The following is a 20324-nucleotide window of genomic DNA, read 5'->3' as shown; positions in this document are numbered from 1 at the left end:
GATAGTTAAGAATTAAGGATCCTCAGCATAAAATTCATGCCCTAACAAGCCTTGTCTGAATGAGTGAGAGTGTGGGTACTGGGGGTAGGGCCTCATACATTATACATATGAGCGTAAGTAATGAGAGGGGCGGGGGTTGGTTCCTTTAGAAAACATTTCTTGGACCTATTTTTCATTTGATTAACCCCGACATTATGTTACGAGACGATCCGGCTTAATAGGTTTCTTTGTATTTGTATTTGTTTTTATTTTTGTATTTGTAGTTATTTCAGTATTAAGCATCACGTTTATTATGCTTAAAAAATAGCAAAAAGCCAAAAAGTTGTCTATTTATATTCAATTACGTAATTAGTAGTTCGTTTGTGTAAAAAAATGTGAATTTAGTTTGTATGTTAATTTTGTTTATCTAGATGTTTTGTAATAGGCCGGGTCGGATCGTTTGAGCTACTTAAAAATATCCCTTCCATACCCTTACACCTAGCCCCGTTACAACCCTTTTTTAAAGTCCTCTTGATTTGCATTTGTGTCAAAGCATTTTTATGGATGGACAACTGTTTATAAGTGATACTGAGAGTAGAGTGATACTAGCACATCTTTTGCTAGTCCAGATATTAAGCCGAAAGGAGAGTTATTATATTATGAGGGGTATGAGCATGTGTGCCTTAACCGGAAACAAAGTACACCTGTCTGGGCAGCTCTATTGTTTTTATTATAGCACTTAACTTTATCTGTGGAATGTCAATCTAGAAAGTGTCAGTCTGGGAAACTGGGTATGACCTTAAACCTTACTAGTATTAATGGCGATAATCTATATACCTATGATGGAGGTTGATGTTTGCTTTAGAGTTTGCTTGAGGGCAAGCAAAAGATAAGTTGGTACCTGTTTTGTGACCACCCCGATTTAGGGCCTAGGCGTGTGACCACAAGTTGGTACCTGTTTTGTAAATACATCAGAGTTGCGGGTTATTTTAGCGGAAGACTTTGGTTGAATAAAATATTAATTTATTTGAAAACTTCTAGGGTAATATATACCCGTTGTTTGATTTATAAAGCTTGTTGAAATACCGTTTGCAATATTTTAATAATTAAAACTGAGCCATCATTACCTTGCGAGCATCTAACTCCATGAATGTCTTGCTACCTGTACTAATCTGTATTCCCTGAAATGTGGGGAAAAATACGTCAGCTATATGCTGGTGAACACGTATGACTCTATAAAACATTTGAATGACATTATAATACAAACATAGTTTTCTTGACAATCTCAGCGGAAGCATTTCTACTTCCGGTATATGTACCACTTCCCTACACACATAACGGTATTCTCCGAGCCAAATGGCCCTGGCTAGAGAACTGGTCATGACCGTTTAAGCTCGAGGCTTCATTGCCTTTGATTGATTGATTGAGCTTTAACAGTTATGTTTGGATCCAGACACATGCGTATTCGGTCTGAGTTGATATTATTCTCTACTTTGTATTATAACATTTTAGAGATTTCATTATCTCATGTAGACATTGATTGACTCGTTAAGACAAACACCCGTTCGTCTCATTGAGTATAAATATGTTTTGACTGATTGAAAAGGTTTGAACGTATTCACCTGTGATTGTCTGTTCTGAATGATATGGTGATCTCGTTTGAAACCTTGACTGTGAATGAATGATTGATTCACTGACTGATTGATTGATTGAATGATTGACCTATAATAAAATAGGTATATAAATACCCGGATCGTCTCTTGATCCGGCTATAGACCCTTAGTCTGGTTTAAATAGTTTTAAACCTTGATTGATCATTTGTTTGAATAAAATATTTAGACCCGTAGTCTTTCTGTTTATTTACCAAATCATATGATGAGTTTCTTCTTCATGAAGAAACATCTATAATCTGATTCTTCGTCAAGAAGAAACATTCATTGACTGCTATGCATGTAAAAATCTTATGTTTCTTACACATGAAGAAACAATGTTTTAACTATATTCTTTGTATACGAATGCTATGTTTCTTAATCGTGAAGAAACTATATTTTCTTATGAATGTAAAACTGATGTTTATTAATTATAAAGAAACACTATTATAATCCTTTGTATGTTTAAAGCTCATGTAAACATAATTATGATCAAGGTTGGGCTATACCCTTGACTATGGTCTAAGCCATATAATATAATAATAAAATAATGACTTAGGCAGAACTCCTACCTTACTCGGGTTTTCGAAGTTCTATTACTAAGATTGATCGAGCATCACTTCCACTCTCTATCGCGTTCTAGATCTTAGACTGTTGAAATCTCAAAGCTTGGCATGCACTAGGATACTTAATACGCAAAACGATGCTTGGCACGCAAAACGAGGCGCCATATGGTGGTCGTCACGTTGTGCACGTACTTCGAGATAGATTGTCGGGTTATCTTCAGGTGGCATGGATTACGAGGTTCAGTACGCAAAACGAGGTAGAGGGAGAGTAAATTCTAGAGAGAGAAAATTTGGTGTAAGAAAATGAGATGCCGTTCACCCCCCTTTTATAGCTGATTTTGGATCCCATCGCGGTACTCGATGGGTCCTCTTCCTTGGCCATCAAAGCGCCACATTGCGCCCATCGCCCAACGCCCTTCTCCCGAGCCTGAGCGCGTGTGCGTGCGCGTCGGGTGCTTCGCACCCTCCGCTAGGACCACTGGGTGCATGCTAGGCATATAAGAATATTATTATGGAAAATCTCTTCCTTATAAAGAGCTTCCATTTCTTTACCACTTTCCATGTGGGATGAGTTTTAATTTCCTTATTTATACCCATGTGGAATGCTTCCACTTTCTTACATCTTTTAATGTGGGATGGAATTTCCTTATTCCATATCCTTAACATAAGATAACTTTATTTCCTTATAGAATGGTTTTTATTTTCTTTAAATTTTTCCCAACACTTTATTTTAGGGAATAATTTTGATCCTTCAATTTTACTTAGTTGTCAAATTTGGATCGAAATTTTGGGGATGTTACACTTCATACGTGTATTATTGGATTTCAAGTCACAGGCGTTAAAGTACTCAATTTGGACCTGTTGTGACATGGAATGAAGACCCCGGATATCCAGCACGCGAAACAAGGAATAGTAGAGAAGATTGCTGGTGACAAGTCCCATCGGGATACGCGATGGGCTTGGCTGAAGGCCCATCGCGTATCGCGATGGGTTTAATTTATGATGTTGACTTCTGGACCATCGCGTATCGCGATGGACCAGTGAAGACCCCATCGCGAATCGCGTATCGCGATGGACCAGTGAAGACCCCATCGCGTATCGCGATGGGGTGTGCAAATGGGAGTTAGGGTTTAAATCATAAACTTTCATAAAAAAGAACCCTAACTCGTTTTTTATCAAAGGAAGCGATTTCCAGCAGTTCCAAGAGGCGATTTCACTATTGTAGCTCGTGCCAAGACCATATACATGCTCCATATCATTCATATCGAAGATCTAACGATGTCGCGGCTCGGCTAATCTCCTAGAATCTCACCCGAGATGTATAGTTTGTAACTTTTACAGTTTTTCTCATGTGATTAAGAACACTCTTGTATAATTATTAATGGTTGATATATGATTATTGATGTTTGGTATTTCTGTGTGTTCAATCGGTTTAGGTTTAAGTTAGTCTGAACGATTTGTTACCAATTGTTAGATAATTGATCATATGACCGTTTGATTAGATTGAATACGATAAAACATATGATTGCCCTTAACTGAGTCACACTGTCAAGGACTATTTGATAACCAGTGCCATGTGTGATTGTTGATGTCTAAGGTTTTGTCTGATTGATCAGTCTGTAGTTAATCATTAATAATTTATCTGTTAGGTTGCATGAGATTACTGTAGGTTGCTTACTTGAATTCTCGGGTGTGATTTGCTTTGTTAATTGATTGAAACTTGTTTACTCGTTGCTTGTTTAACTTTAAATTCAAACCATTGCTTGTGTGATCAGCAATAAATTTGTTACTTCATAATATTAAAAATTGTTTACACGAATCACATTGACCATATACTCCTGGTGGATACGATACCTTACTTATCCTATCTTGATAGTTTAATTAGGTTTTTGATTGACTTAAACGACGGTCATCATCTTATCAACAAAGGACTGGAACCGAGGATTCTTCCCTTCTGAGGGGTAGCTCTTCTAGTTTCTATTGTCACGTTTCCTTGTTTCTTGATTATCCAAGGCTTCCTCCCCTCCATGGTAAGCTTATGTTCTTTCAAAAGCTTCTTTCATGGTTTGGGGAATGTTTTCGTGGAACCGTCTTACCAGCTTCTTGGCCTTTATGGCGTTCATGTAGCCGGATACACATATCTTTTATGAAGCACCATTATAATTCAAACATTCTTTCTTGTATCTATCTATAAAGACTCTGAGATCTTTATGATCTCTTTGTCTAATTTGGTGTAGGACAGCCACATCTTTGGTGCACCTTCTTTGCTGAGTAAAGTTAACCAAGAAGCTTTGATATAGATCATCAATTGAAGCTATGCTTCTTGGCGGAAGGTTGTTAAACCAAAGTCTGCAAGGTCCCACCGATGTTTGCATGAACATGTGACAACACTCTGCATTGTTCCATATTTCCACAGTAGCTGCTCCCGTGAATATTTGAAGGTGATCTTCGGGATCTTCCGTTCTATCATAGGTTTTAACATTAGCCGGCATCTTGATTTTCGTTTGAAACACAAAGTTTGCTATTTGTTCCGAGAAGCTTGACAAGGTTGACGGCTTGTAAGGTTGGTAAGGTTCCAAGTGTGTCAAGTTGCCTATATTAGTGGCGATGATGTTTGGATCTTGAGTTACCACATGATAGTTTATGGCCGGGAAGACTTGAAAAGCTTGTCATTGTGATCTTCCGGGCCATGGTTGGCTATATTGGGACATCATCAAGGCGGCCATCTAAGGGTATGTCATACCAGGCAGCATGAAGCTTGGTTGTAGGTAAGCTTGAGGCATGGAGCATGTAGCTTCTAACATAGGTGTTGTTATCATGCTTCTTGTCAGAGGTAATGACATTAAAGCTTCTGCCAGGGAGGTGGTTGCTGGAGGAGGTACCACAGTAGGCGAGCTCTGAAGAAACTGCTCTATGGTGAATTCTCCTGCTCCGTTAGGGGTTATGGGTGAAACTGTGAGGCTTACCATTTCCCAAGGAGAGCTTGTAGTTTCGTACTCCCCTATCTGCAAGCTGCTAAGTCCTTGAGTGTTTCTTCTTGATGTAAAAGGTATGCTCGTGTTCAGTGGACGAGGTGTAGGGGAAAGTGTCATCTCAGGTTCTTCGTCATAATCTAACCTTATCCTTATCCCCTTAGTTTGCTCTTCTTGAGCATACTTGCTCATCACCTCCCTGAGCTGAAAGAAGTTCCTTTTAACACCCTCCGGCGTCATATCTATTCTTTCCACCGAAAGTAGAAAATCGCTCCTTGGGGAGAATGTTCCACTTCTAGATGAGGGTGGTGTTTGGAACTCAAAAGATCGTGATGACCTGACCAAAGGTCTGCTCATTTCCGGTGAACTACGGTCAACATTTCCTCCAGCAAGAAATAGTTTTCCGGCCGAATATCGTTCATAGGAACACTTTGGTTATGATCATTCTTTTCATCCATAGAGAGATAATACTTGAGAACAATGGAGTTAAGACTACCGGAATTTTTGTTCTAAGTAGCGCTAGCCCCATGGTGGGTGCCACTTGTTGCTACAACGGGTGTAACACACAAGAGAGTATGTCGGTTCAAGGGTATGATCCTATCGAAGCTTCCTACTTGCTAAGAATCAAAGAAAGCACAACCGTTAGTCTCATCGTAGGATGGGGACTCCTACGATCAACCTCCGGCGTAGGAATCGGTTATATGATATGAGAGAGATATAGTAGGAGTGTATAGAGAGAGTCTAGAGAGAATAGGATGAGTTAGAATGTCATAATACATTTGGTGACATGTAAAATCTATAGGCAGTCAAGAAGCTTCTCCGGGGAAGCTGAAGCTTCATAAGTAGAAACAGTCAGCTCTCATTTTAGCTGGTGCAGACTGGGCAGGTTCCATTTCTGTGTAACCTGCAGTCTGCTTTTATTTTGTCTTGTAGCTACTTTTACTTTATGGCATGTGCCAACTTTTGAACATTGATTACTTTTTCAGAAGTTACTGTAGCGTATGCTACTTAGTCAACTTAGGAGACTTGCTAGGCAAGTGTCAAGCTTCCCTATCCGGAAGCTTAAGCTTCCTCCTCTTTAGTTCATAAGCTTCCCTGCTTGTAAATTGCTTTTCTATTATTAAGCTTGTAGGTGGGTAAGGGTATCCACATCATCAATTACTTATGACCAATTAGTCATGTCTTCATCTTGAAATCTTTAAAGGCATTGTTTGTAGATCTTGATATTCAAATTTTCAAACTTCAACTTGTTGCTCTTTGTAGATCTAGATTTTCAAGTCTTCATATTTTAACATGTTGTTGGAATTTATAGATCTTCAAGGTCTTATCTTCAATTTGAAACTTTATGTCTTCAATCATTAACTTTTTCTCCTCACATTTTGTGATTACCAGAAAGGAGTATAATGAGCTCCCCTTGAAAGAAGAACATCTTAAAGCCAAAAAATCCCCTTAATAGAAGAATAATCTTGAATAAGCTCCCCCACAAACAATGCTTAGCCCATCGTAAAACAAAGTTAGTGGTACAAGAACAATATATATCCAGGACATCACAACAAAGCACATAAGCAAACACATGACAAACATAAGCAACCACATAAAGGTTCTTACTAGATAAAAGTCCTAGCTGACCTTCATAAACTTAAATCTAGAAATGCAACAAAGTTGTTAAATCCTACTCGACCTACACAAACCGGCAACATTCAAGTTTTAATAAGTTTTAATTGTTCAAGATACAAGACAACATGTTACCAAACCTTAAACAAATCACTTATTTAAACCACAAGTCGCTCGCTCCACTTTATACTCAGCAATATATAAGCGTTTTCGATTAACAGTTTGACATGATCCGATATAAATGGGATGCTTACATCATCACATGATCATATTAGACTTCGTACATGTACACTACGGTCCACTTGTTTCTCTCTATGGATGAAACCATTTGAAAAACCTTGTTAAGGATTTTGTTAAAGCACAAGACATTTTCGACTCTCATTCTCACTCAAGTCCTCAAATAACTCATAATTATCATCTCCAAAATATCAATAAATCAAATTACATGTAAACAAAGTTTACTAGTAAGCAGTGGCTATGGTACATTTATAACAATGTCATACAAATGAATCAAGTCAATGTCTCTCTACCTTATGCACATTCTTCACTTTGAACACCTATAACACAAAATCTCAAGTAAACCACATAACCTTTACAACACTCATTGCAAATCATGGTTTTAAACCGCACATTGTAATATACGTCCAACAAAAACGAAATCTTTAAAATCTCATATTGAATACCGAGAAATCTCATACTTTAAATGGCATAATCCAATCAGCCAAAATAAGAATGTACATAATGTCGCCACTAAAAGAGAGTAAAACATCAATATTACAATCAATTACATTGATTCCCATTGAACAAGGTTGAAAGTAAATCAATGTATGTTTCAAAAAATATTTACCCAAAATCACATGATGAAATGAATGAATCAATGTACACAAGCAATAACACAAGAAGCCCTTGTGGGTTTGGGCTTTTGCTTCTCATTGTCATCATATTCATTCATTCATTCATTCTATGTTTGATACATACATATATACACCATAAGTACCTGAATTCTCTCCGACCCTTGCTCATATTTGTCCCCTTTATTCCTTCTCGCTCTAGACCCTTCTTCATCTCTATCTTTCTCTCTCTAAACCACACCATTTTCAGCTTCTTGTCATCAATCTGCTGCAAAGGCGATTGATTTCTTGATGGGTGTTGTCAATTTGAGGTTTTGATTCAAACCCCACATCAGGTTTGCCTATTTCGCAGATTCTTGTTTGCTTTTCTTGAAATTGTTTCGATTGATGTGAAATCTGCTTAATTGTATACCCTACTTTTGTTGTTGTTAGTTGGATTATTATAGGGTTACTGAAAGGGGGTTCCTTTGTGCTTATACAAATTGGGCTTCAAGATTGATTAATGTTCATTGTTTGTGCTGCTTTTGAGGTTCAATTTTGGGTGTTTTCTTGATCTAAAGCCAATTGATTGAAGGGTTTTTGTTTGTGTGAGCAAGGTGATGCTTTGAGGTTACAATGGTTGAATCTTTAGTGTGTTTATAATTGGTTTTGTTGGGATTTGTGAGATGAGTCGAAGGGTTAGACGAAAGAGTGCGAAAGGAGCCCAAAAGTTGGATTTACCGGACCAAACCGAAACCGAGGATGCAGATTATTTGAAACTCAACGAAGATGGATTTGTAGATTGGACCCGATTGCCTGATGATACTGTGATTCAGCTTTTTACGCATTTGAATTATCGCGATCGGGCTAATTTGTCTTCCACTTGCAAAAGCTGGAGATCACTCGGATCCTCTTCGTGCTTATGGCAATCGTTGGATCTTCGGGCTTATAAATGTGATTGGAAGTCAATGGGCTCGTTAGCTTCGCGTTGTTCCAGTCTCCAGAAACTTCGGTTTCGCGGGGCCGACAATGCTGATCTGTTAATCTTTCTTCAGGCTATTAATTTGAAAGATTTGAGTGGTGACTATTGTAGGAAACTAAACGATTCAACTCTTTCAGTACTTGCAGCTCGTCACAACTTTCTTGAAAGCCTCCAACTTGGGCCCGATTTCTGTGAGCGGATTACTAGTGACTCAATACTTTCAATGGCTAATTGCTGCCCGAATCTAAAAAAGCTTCGCCTTTCGGGTATTCGAGATGTTAACAAAGACTCCATAAATGCTTTAGCTGCCCGTTGCCCGGATCTTTATGAAGTCGGGCTTATTGATTGTTTAAAGATCGATGAGGTGGCTTTAGGAAACGTTGTGTCGCTTCGTTTTCTATCGGTTGCAGGGACCACGAACGTGAAATGGGATTTGGCGGGTGAAAGTTGGAGCAAGCTTCCAAATTTGAAAGGCTTGGATGTTTCTAGAACGGATGTGATTCCGAATGTAGTTATGAGGATATTTTCATCATTAAAAAGTTTGGAGCTTTTGTGCTCGTTTAATTGCCCCTTGTTAGAGGAAGACACTACTGTTTATACCAAGAGTAATTGTCATGGTAAAATGATGCTTAGTTTTTTTAATGATACGTTTGCCAAACTATCTCCTATGTTTCCCGACCTAGAGAAAGAACGGGCCATTTTCTCGGTTTGGAGAAACGGGTTGAAGAAGAAAGATGGGAACTTGGATGAGTTTATGACTTGGCTTGAATGGATTCTTTCACATTCGCTTTTACGTATAGCCGAAAGTAACCCGAACGGGCTTGACCAGTTTTGGCTCAGTCAAGGTGCGGATCTTTTGCTTGGTTTGTTGCAGAGTTCTCAAGAAGATGTTCAAGAACGGGCTGCCACCGGGCTTGCGACTTTTGTGGTGGTTGATGATGAAAACACCAATGTGGATGTAGGGCGGGCCGAGGCGGTGATGAAAGGCGGTGGCATTCAGCTTCTTTTAGGGCTTGCAAGATCTTGGAAAGAGGGGCTTCAATCGGAAGCCACAAAGGTTGAATCTTTTTCACTTTTTTGATTTGTTAATCACAAAATATAAGAAGTTTTCTGGTAATTTAACAAAATGGAAGAGGGGCAAAAGATTTAAAATTTTTTATGGTGATGTAACAAAATGGAAAGAGGGGTTTCAGTCAGAAGCCACAAAGGTTAAATCTTGTCACTTTTTTGATTCATTAATCACAAAAATATAAGAAATTTAATGGCAGTTTAATAAAACAGAAAGAGGGGCTTCACTCAGAAGCCACAAAGGTTGAATCCTTTTCATTTTCTTGATCTATTAATAACAAAAAGAGAGAAAAATTTACGGTAATTTAACCAATTGGAAAGATGGGATTCAGTCGGAAGCCACACAAGTTGAATCTTTTGCACTTTCTCGATTCAATAATCACAAAATGATGAAAATTTTTAGAGTAGTTTAACAAACTGGAAGGAGTGGCTTCAATCAGAAGCTACAAAAGTTGAATCTTTTTTGCTTTCTTGATTCAAATTGATCACAAAAAGAGAGAATATTTTATGGTAGTTAAACAGAGTAACTGTTTCTTGTAGGCGATTGCAAATCTTTCAGTGAATCCAGCTTTTGCTAAGTCTGTGGCGGGAGGTGGCGGCATCACCATTCTTGCAAGCCTAGCAAAATCTATGAACAGAATGGTGGCTGAAGAGGCTGCCGGAGAGCTTTGGAATCTTTCTGTTGGGGAAGAACATAAGGTTGTTTGTTTTATTATCTGCTGTCATATATTTCATTTAACTAATAGTATGAATAATCTTGTTTCAGGGAGCTATTGCTGAAGCTGGCGGTATAAAAGCTTTAGTGGATTTAATCTTTAAATGGCCGAGAGGTGGCGATGGAGTACTGGTACGTACTATGATTTTGTTTCACATGTTCAAATGAGCAAAATTAATTATGTTACTTATAAAGTGAAGAACTCTGTAAGGGAATGTGTACAAATATCTAGTATGGTAAGCATTATATACGACTTTCACCAAGGCAGTGACTATTTTCTTAAAGATTTCTTGATTTTCTGTCAAAACATAAGTTTTGAAGAATTATCTTATTCCCGCAAAACCAAAAATAATAAAGAAATGCAATAAGGTGGACCTAGAAATAGTTATGGAAAGCAAATTGGGTTATCTAGAAAGTAGAGTAATTTGTGCCAAAAAATTGAGTATCGAACATTTACAAAGGCTTGGGACTTGTTTTTTAAATTATTTCTTGATTTTCAGGAACGGGCGGCAGGCGCACTTGCCAATTTGGCGGCGGATGATAAATGTAGCATGGAAGTTGCAAGTGTTGGTGGCATCAATGCTTTGGTAACACTTGCCCGTAAGTGCAAGCACGAGGGCGTGCAAGAGCAGGTAATATGATATTCTACTTTTAATGATTTAAGGGAAGTTAATGTATAAAGTCAAATAAAATATCAAGAAATGTGTTTTCTTATTTTGTGGTTATTATTATATAGGCGGCTCGTGCATTGGCTAATTTGGCGGCTCATGGTGACAGCAACACTAACAATGCTGCGGTTGGACAAGAAGCTGGTGCTCTTGATGCACTTGTTCAACTTATCCGTTCACAACATGATGGTGTCAGGTGATTTTTTTAATTTATTTCTTAAACAACTAGATTTTTTAAACACTCAAACATCTGATTGTGATTATTGGATATTCATATAATCACTCTCAAAACACACATTGGGATTCCAAACACCCTTTAGTTAATGTATCTTTTAACCGGGAACTAATTGCTGTTCAAGTAGATGTTTAATTTATTATGTAATTTGGTGTAAAAAGTTTTCATCTGCTATTCATCAGGCAAGAAGCAGCTGGTGCGTTATGGAATTTATCATTCGACGACAGAAACCGGGAGGGTATTGCATTAGCTGGTGGTGTTGAAGCCTTGGTATGGCGTTTTATTCTTTGACTTTAGATTCCTGGTTTATTTTACACTTTAGCGGCATCTTATGTTCATATGTAGGGGTGTAAACGAGCTGAGATGAGCCCAGGCTCGCCTAGGCTTTAGCTCGGTTCATTTTGAGCTTTGTTTTAAAAGCTCGAGTTCAGGCTCGACTTGTATTTTTTAATTAATTAATTTATATACATTTATAGTTATTTTACATATAATTTTAATTATACGTTTATATATAACATAATATATATTTTTTAGTTATTTTAATTATAACATGATGTATAGTTATTATTTACATATTAATATATTAAATAAAAACTTTATAAATAATAGGCTTGTTTTTGGCTCACGAGCCAACTCGAGCTTGATATGAGCTCAGGCTCGGGTTTGTTTAAGTTGGGCTCGATTTGTGCTTTTTAGCGAGCTGATCTCGAGTTGCTCACGGGTGGCTTGGCTTGTTTGCACCCCTATTCATATGCAACATCTTACATTTGATTTGTTTAGTCATTTAAATAAACGCAAGGAGTTACTTTATCAATGTTGACTTTAAAAGTCAATGAGTAACTAGAGCTTTAGGTAGCAATCCAGTGAAAAACACTTGTTAGATAATATAACATATTATATCATTGTTATTGGATTAGATTAGATTCTCTATATTTTACAAGTTGATTTACCAACTTGTCTACTTGTTTAGTATTTTAGTTCTTTCGCATAAATAAGAATGTATTGTATACTTCTAATTTTGTGAAATACAAGTGATTTCTCTCTGATTCATGGGTTCATTTTATTACCATTTACATGGTATCAAAGCCGTCTTTTGCTTCTGAGAGTTGTACATCATCTTCCAAAAGTTGAACCCGAGTAACCTTCTGTCCATTTAAAAATTCCTTTTTTAAGTGATCACCTCATCTCACCTTCGTCACCATCGAGTTCGCCATCCTCCGAAGTAGTAACCCGGAAAGTTTCATCGCCAGAAACCACCCCACGCGCCGCCAGTCACCGCCCACATGCCACCGCTGCTACCCACTCTGGCACGTGAGAGCGTGTCTGCCACCGGACCACCGCCGTCCTTTATTCATTGCCATTGCCTGGTTATTCCGACCGCAATCGTATACTATAAATTTTATTTGGAGCACTTCGGTTCTGCATCACAATTTTCTATTCGATTTTGTTTGATAATCAGACTTCTAATCTGCCCATCAGATATTGACCCTATTTCAAGTTGATCGATCACTAACGGCGTATATGGAGTTAAACTCTCTCTTACCCCTCAGGTGTGATGTACGGGGAATGAAAACAAACGAGAACAAATTGCTGCGATGAGCTTCCTGACCGGCCTACGAGCAGAATTTAATGTCATTCGATCCCGGCTGCTAAATGAATCTGCCATCTCGTTTCTCTAGAAGCATTTGCTTGATTACTACGTCATGAAAGCATTCCATCTCCAACACCGTCAGCTCATAATAGCCCACTAGTCAGCTGAGGAGGATTCAGAGGTGGTTTTCGTGGAGGTTCACAAGGCAGCTATCGAAGTAACTCACGTGGTGGTCACAACAATCATACACCCACTCAAAGCGGTCGTGCTCCCACAACCGACTACAACAATGTTGAATGCAATTATTGTCATGAGTTTGGGCATACCAAGTACAATAGCAAGAAACGATTGGTCCGAAACTCAAGATTTAAGAAACTCTTTTGCCCATGTTGCTGCAAACAACAATGTTGGCGTCTCGGAAGAAGAACACATTGTCTATCAACCCAACACACCTCCGACTGCTACATTTCTGGGGCAGGTAAATTTGCTACTGCATCCAAATGCGTTATTGGTTCTGGAGCATCATGAAAATGTCCCTTTCTTCCATATACCAGACAATCACCTATCCATGAAAGATACTCTCCTTAGTGACGATGATTTTATAGTCTACCCACTATCTTAGCCAATCACTGATCCTGCTTAACCAGTGTCTGTTCAGCCTCAAATCTCTGAAGAACTAGCTACCTCTCAGTAACTAACCAACCTCCTGTTTTTCAAGTATATCAATGGTGAAATCGATCAACATCATATCCTGTGCCTGAATCAATTGCTCCGTCGGCAGATTCATCAAATGATTTTCTTGATACTCCCAATACCGATCTCCCATTGCCTCATTTGTCCCGATCATTGGTTGCAGCAGTCAATTTCATTTCGATTCCCGCAACGGTAGGTGAAGCTCTTGCTCATCCTGGATGGCGTAAGGCCAAGATTGAGGAAATAAAAGCTCTTGGAACATAATGTAACTTGGTCTCTTGTAAAGCTACTAGTCAACAAAAGGCAATTGGTTGCAAATGGCTGTCCATAGTTAAAGTCAAGCCAGATGGTTCCTCGACTAGTAGCAAAAGGCTATGTTCAGACCTATGGCATGGATTATTATGAGACTCTCTCTGGTTTCCAAGTTCTCATCTGTTCATATGTTCATTTCGTTAGCCGTCGCAGCCAACATGTAATTGGGCATTGTATCAATTTGATATCAAAAATGCATTTTTTGCTCAGGGGAAAGTCAAACAACGTGCGCAAGTTTAAGAAATCCTTGTATGGTCTCAAGCAATCACCCCGTGCCTGGTTTGGTAAATTCACTTTGTGGTAACTGAATTTGGATTAAAAAGTTCTTATGATCATACGGCGTTCTTCACTTCTTCGGGTTCAAGATGTATTCTCCTAGTGGTACGCGTAGATGATATAGCAATTATTGGAAGTGCTGATGTTGGTATTAAGAAATTGAAAGGTTTCATTGGGACTTGGTTTTAGACAAGATTTAGGAACACTAAAATACTTTCTAGGAATCGAAGTGTAACATCCGGCCCTCGTACCACCAATATTGTCTGCTTTGCCCATCTAGGAGCTCACGGATTTGTTTTTGCCTGCATCAGTGGAGGCTTCCTAGGAGGCCACCCATCACTGCTCCTACCATAGCACGCTTAACTATGGAGTTTTCATATGCTCCACATCCAACTAAGCCCAATACGTGTTGATGATTTAAGAGACATGGCATTCCTTATGAACCAGGAATCTCTCCTGTTCACGGAAAAACGCGTTGGTGATTTAAGAGGCAGGGCATTCCTTATGAACCGATAATCTCTCTTGTTCACGTCCGATGCGGGATTTGCCTAGGGTGTTCAATTGTCCCATGTTAATCTTCTCTGTATCGTTACATGAAGTTTCCCGTAAAAAGGCGGTGTGCTTAAATCAACGAAAATATTGCTTAGATGTACTTTATAGAGTCTGGATGATTGAAGCAAAGAGCCTAGATGTGCTAATGATATTGAACGAAAAGTTGAAGGCAGGTGATGGTGATTTTGAAGAACCTGAAAAGTATAGAAGAATCATTGGTAAGTTAAACCATCTGACTATTACCACGCCATATATTGTTTTCCCTAGTGTTGTAGTAATCGCTAGTCGGCCGGTGGGGAGGGGACTAACGATCAACCTGGATTAATTAGAGCCTAATTGGGATTTTTACAACCATTTCCAAATGTGGTTGGTCGGTTCATGTCATTTTCTAGAACCTCACATTGGGAAGCTGTTTGTCACGTTCTTAAGTACCTAAAAGGCACATCAAGTCGTGTGATCTCATGCCAAAACCATGGTCATCATACACTAGAAGGGTTTACCATGATGATTATAATAGAGACTCGACAAACAGAAATTCTACAACGGGAAGCGTTCTTGTGGGAGGTAAATTTGTGTATTGGAAAAGTAAGAAGCGGTGTGATGTGTCTCGTTCGAGTGCAAAACCAGAATACATGGCCATGGCAAGTTAGGATTCACATTCAATGAACCTATGGTGTGATAATCAAGCAGCAATTCGTATTGCAGGTAATCCAATATCACATGAAATAACCAAGCGTATAGAAAGCGATAGTCACTTCACTTGAAAAAAGCTTGAAGATGGAACGGTTAAGACATCTCATGTACGAAGTGGAGGCCAGCTAGCAGATGTATTCACTAAAGCCTTGCGTAGAAGCAGAGTAAACTATATTTGTAACAAGCTGGGCTTGATTAACATATATACTCCAATTTGAGGAATTATATAGTTATTATTAGATAAGATTCCTTGTATCTTAATTCTTACAAGTTGACTTGCCAACTTGTCTAGTTGTTTAGTATGTTAGTTGTAGTCCTTGCCTATAAATAGGGATGTACTATATACTTCTAAGCTTGTGAAATACAAGTGATTTCTCTTCAATTCCTGGGTTCATTTGCTTACCATCTACAATGGCCATGTGTTCGTTTCTTCCCACACAACATAACTTATTATTATATAACTGCTTTGGAGTCAAATATTGCTCCCCTAAGAAAGATCTAAGAGGGATAAAAACAACGGTTATTGATTTTAATAATCTCAACTTTCATCTGTTGGCCGGGATTAATCCCAACTTAAGAATGCGTGCAGACAATCCCAACTTTGAACGTATTTTTCTCCCGCAATCCCATACTAACTGAAAAGTTACCCCGGTAGCCTTTTTGATGGCGTGGAAAATACGTATGGGTGCTGGAGGAAAATACGTTCAATTTGGCTATACGTGGAAAAGTAACCCCGGTAGCTTTTTTATTAATCTCATACCAACTTTTAAAGTGAACTTATCTTTTCTTTGGAATGGTAAATTCTTTGGAAACTGGAAGCATAGAACAATTTTAATTCTTTCTCGGGTTATTTGGTAATTTGAAATGCTATTTTAAACGCGAAAAACGTATCAACAATTTTTGTTGTCTTTTTAAGGAGTTTCAAAATTGGTTTTTGAATGGGCCTCTTGAAAAATTTCATCCTGGTGCGCAGGCATAATATCTTGTTATTTTCAATCTTGAAAACCAATAATTATGTGCATTAAATGTTCGTGTATTTTCTTGTGATTTTAGGTTGCTCTCGCACAGTCATGTTCAAACGCGTTTCCAAGTCTTCAGGAGAGAGCAGCTGGTGCTCTTTGGGGACTCTCAGTTTCAGAAGCTAACAGGTACATTTACATTATCTCTTTCTTCTTTTATGAAAACCTCAAACTTCAACTTTTGATCTAACTATATTATTCGATTAGAGCATCTTTTCATCCTTTTTTTTATCGAAACTATACAGAAAATACCTTTTTTAGAGTTTGTATGATTTTGCATTTTAAAACACTTAATTATTGCCCGGACAAAAATAGCGAACCTAATCGTTTAGTTTACCTTCAAATTTTTTTTTTATCAATGGTTCATAATTTCAAGATTTTGTACTTCTAAAATACAAATGTGTATATGTTTATGTGCATTAAGAACACTCAAAAACTATTTTTTTCACTTGCTTTGTAAAATTTTAATCGCTTACCTACATACACATGTGTAGTTTTTATATATATATATAAACAAAAGTTTTTTTTTATTATTTCAGGAGACAAATAAACATTACATATCCATCATTTTATCTATCTAAAGAAAATGTAAAGATTAAATAACGAATGATTCATTTTGTTCTGCTGGTTCTTGCACTATCTAGTGTTCTGCGTAGAACCATCCTCTATATACACATACATAAACATAACGTATAACGTATACGTACACATATGTATACATATACATATACACACACATATATATCTATATATGTGTGTACATATATATCTATATATGTGTGTGTACGTGTGTGTGTGTGTGTATATATACACAAACAAACACACACACATAACATTTGCGTTATTTGTGTTTTGTTTGATCTCTACTAGCATTGCAATTGGGCGAGAAGGGGGCGTTGCACCACTCATAACTTTAGCACGTTCTCAGACAGAAGTGAGTGATTGTTTCTTGTTTTTACTTTCTATAAATGTTATTCATGTTTCATATTTTTATTTATAGAAAAATATTCTGATAAGAAATTTATGTGTGCTCTTCAAGTTTGTTGCTCAACAAAGCTGATTATTTCACACATCTTCAGATTATAATTGTCTTGATAATCAGAAATGAGGAAACTAAATTTACTAATTTAGTTTTAGTTTTTACCCTGTTTCAAATATTTTCACCTCCTGTATTATTTACTATATGATATGGAAAAACGATAGTTTTTATGGAATCATAGACTACAAATGTTATAAAAAGGTTATTATTAATCGACGGGGTTATAATATTTAACAATATGTAATAATCTGCTTGTTGGTGATCTTACCATTAACTCATTAATTAATCAAAATTCTAGAAACACTCAAAATTATTAACTAACAGTTTATAATACATATGTAATTTTAAAATGTCGGTACAATATCAGGATGTCCACGAGACAGCAGCTGGGGCCCTTTGGAATCTTGCATTCAATCCAGGAAACGCTCTACGAATAGTGGAAGATGGTGGTGTTCCCGCCTTAATTCATCTTTGTTCTTCATCAATGTCAAAAATGGCACGCTTCATGGCTGCTTTAGCTTTGGCATACATGTTTGATGGCCGGTAAATCTTCAAACAGTAATCTATCTTGAACAAGTCTTATGGTTTGTGTTGACTTTTGTGGTCAAGGTTTTTCTTATATCTTGTTGTTTTCTGTACAGAATGGATGAGTATGGTCTGGTAGGGAGTTCAGCAGAAGGCGGTTCAAAGAGTGTTGGCTTAGAAAGGGCAAGGAGAATGGCCTTGAAACACATTGAAACTTTTGTGTTGACTTTTGCTGACCCTCAAGCGTTTTCTGCTGCCTCGCTGTCATCGGCTCCTGCACCATTGGCACAAGTGACTGAATCTGCCCGGATTCTTGAAGCAGGTCATTTGCGATGCAGGTATGATTATTGAAGTACACACACACATATAGGGGTGTAAAGGCGCCAAGCAACTCGTGAGCTACTCGAGATCATCTCACTGAAAGCTTGAATCGAGCCGAGCTTAAAGAAGCTCGAGCCCCCAAGCTTGAGCTTCATTAATTGAGCTCAAGCGGGCTAGCGAGCCTAAACGAGCCTGTTAATAATATAGTTTTTATTTGTTTTGTTATATATGTATTTAACTAGTTATATCTTAGATATTATCTTATATTATATAATTTTTAATTAGTATATTAATTATTAAATGTGTATTTTTTTAGTAAATATTAAGTAAATATTATTATATGTAAAACTATAATTAAAATAATTATATATAATAGTTAAAAATAAAATTTGTATATAAAAATAAATATAGTTGTATACAAGTTAATTAATAAATAATAAACGAGGTGAGTCGAGCTTTAGAAATAGAGCTTGAAACGAGCGAAGCTCAAGATCTTGTAAAGCTAAACGTGCTGAGCTCAGGCCAAAACGAGCTAGGGCTTGGCTCATTTGCACTCCTACTTGTATACATGTGTAATATGCAGTTTTAGTATTGAAGGGTATTTTTTTCTTCTAGTAAATAAGAAAGCTAGGGGCAATGACTAAATTACCCCTGCCTAACCGAACCCTGCATGTGATGAAAATGAAATTATGTCTCTTAAACTACACTGTTGCTACAATGGCATGAAGTACCTAATGAAAGGCGTTTTGGTCTCGAGTAACAAACAGGGGACCTCCGATAAGTCCTGAAATGTCTAAAACGCTCGTCTAACCTTTTCACGTGTTTATGTTATGCTTTTTTTTTAACATTCTCAGCGGAGCTGAAATTGGACAATTCGTATCCATGCTGCACAATCAGTCTCCCGTGCTCAAAGCATGCGCTGCATTCGCTCTACTTCAGGTCAAACACAGTCAACCCCACCCTTGTTTCCCTTGTTTAACAACACAACTTACAATCAACTAACTTATTCTGATTATTAACTGTACAGTTTACTGTTCCTGGTGGGCCACACGCACCCCACCACGTGAACCTGTTGCAAGTATCGGGGGCACCACGTGTTCTAAGGGCTGCAGCGGCTGCAGCCTCGGCTCCATTAGAAGCAAAGATATTTGCACGGATTGTGCTCAGGAACTTGGAGCACCACCAGATAGAGTCAGCATAGAAGGAAGGTTAACTTAGATAATAAAGTCAACCTGAATGTCAACAGTACCATATACCTACCCATAATCTACCTCTTCTCTTGTCTTTTTTCTGAGTGCTTTATGGGTCGGACCGTTCGGACCATAACTTGGTGAGCTCTAGTCGAGTCTGTTTGTATGGATTTGTCTGTACTTAAATTCTTTCTTTTATGAACTGCCTAGTTGTTATTTTCGGGTGTTTTTTATTATAGATTATGTTTTTCGCTCCGTATACACACGCATCGCATAACAATTTTATTTTCTAGTTTTGTAGGGTAAGTATTTTTTTTTCTTCAGAAATTCTGAAAAACATCGACTCGACAGTCCTTTTTTTAAAGTCTAGTTTTTATATAATTCTGCAAACTAAACCACAGCTGGACCAGAGATGTCGGTTCGGATTCTAACCATGGCGGTCCATAAATTGAAAAAGAAAAATATTTTTTTATGAAAAAGGAAAGTAAATTCTTGATCGGTTCATTTCGTTTCTTTTTTCTTTTTATGGACAATTATAAATTATCCAACCAACATCAGACAGTATCATATGTTCAGTTGGTTATAATTTTTCAAAAATCTTGGCTTTTGTTTGGTCAGTTTTGTATTGAAAGATACCGGCCATATTAGCACAAATGACACGTCATCCATGCACGATTACCAATTCATGAGGCTCGTATAGCATATTCTACATGTCATACGACTCATAATCTCATACGTATGATACAAAGAATATGTTGCACATGCCCGTATAAGGAAAGGTTTTTAAACGAGCATGTAAGACGTGGAAAATGTTACAGACTTGTACAATATGTAG

The 20324-nt window shown here is 37.7% G+C and overlaps 2 protein-coding genes across 3 annotated transcripts in view; both read left to right on the top strand.

The window, feature by feature from the left end:
* LOC143619340 (oxysterol-binding protein-related protein 3A-like) overlaps positions 1-20324 on the top strand; it is a 216926-nt gene that overhangs the window by 15366 nt on the left and 181236 nt on the right. The gene's annotated exons all lie outside the window — the stretch shown is intronic.
* Positions 7762-19538, top strand: LOC143619339 (protein ARABIDILLO 1-like). 2 transcript variants are annotated; one of them, XM_077091288.1, is made up of 12 exons: positions 8256-9649; positions 10201-10359; positions 10427-10507; positions 10876-11007; positions 11112-11239; positions 11461-11548; positions 16449-16543; positions 17285-17348; positions 17821-17996; positions 18095-18316; positions 19154-19238; positions 19327-19538. In XM_077091288.1, exons 1-12 carry the CDS (start codon positions 8297-8299, stop codon positions 19498-19500), a joined length of 2757 nt encoding a protein of 918 aa, XP_076947403.1. In that variant the 5' UTR covers positions 8256-8296; the 3' UTR covers positions 19501-19538. The 2 variants fall into 2 exon arrangements, with proteins under 2 accessions (XP_076947402.1, XP_076947403.1); XM_077091287.1 differs by lacking the exons at positions 19154-19238; positions 19327-19538 and adding an exon at positions 7762-7966 and having other exon boundaries at positions 8078-9649; positions 18095-18387.

This window comes from Bidens hawaiensis, unplaced genomic scaffold, assembly GCF_021521415.1.
Source record: "Bidens hawaiensis isolate Kalapana, Puna unplaced genomic scaffold, B.hawaiensis_p1.1 tig00002423_1, whole genome shotgun sequence".
Taxonomy (NCBI): domain Eukaryota; kingdom Viridiplantae; phylum Streptophyta; class Magnoliopsida; order Asterales; family Asteraceae; genus Bidens; species Bidens hawaiensis.
Note: the sequence above shows the minus strand (reverse complement) of the source record. Positions and strands in the feature narration are given on the sequence as shown.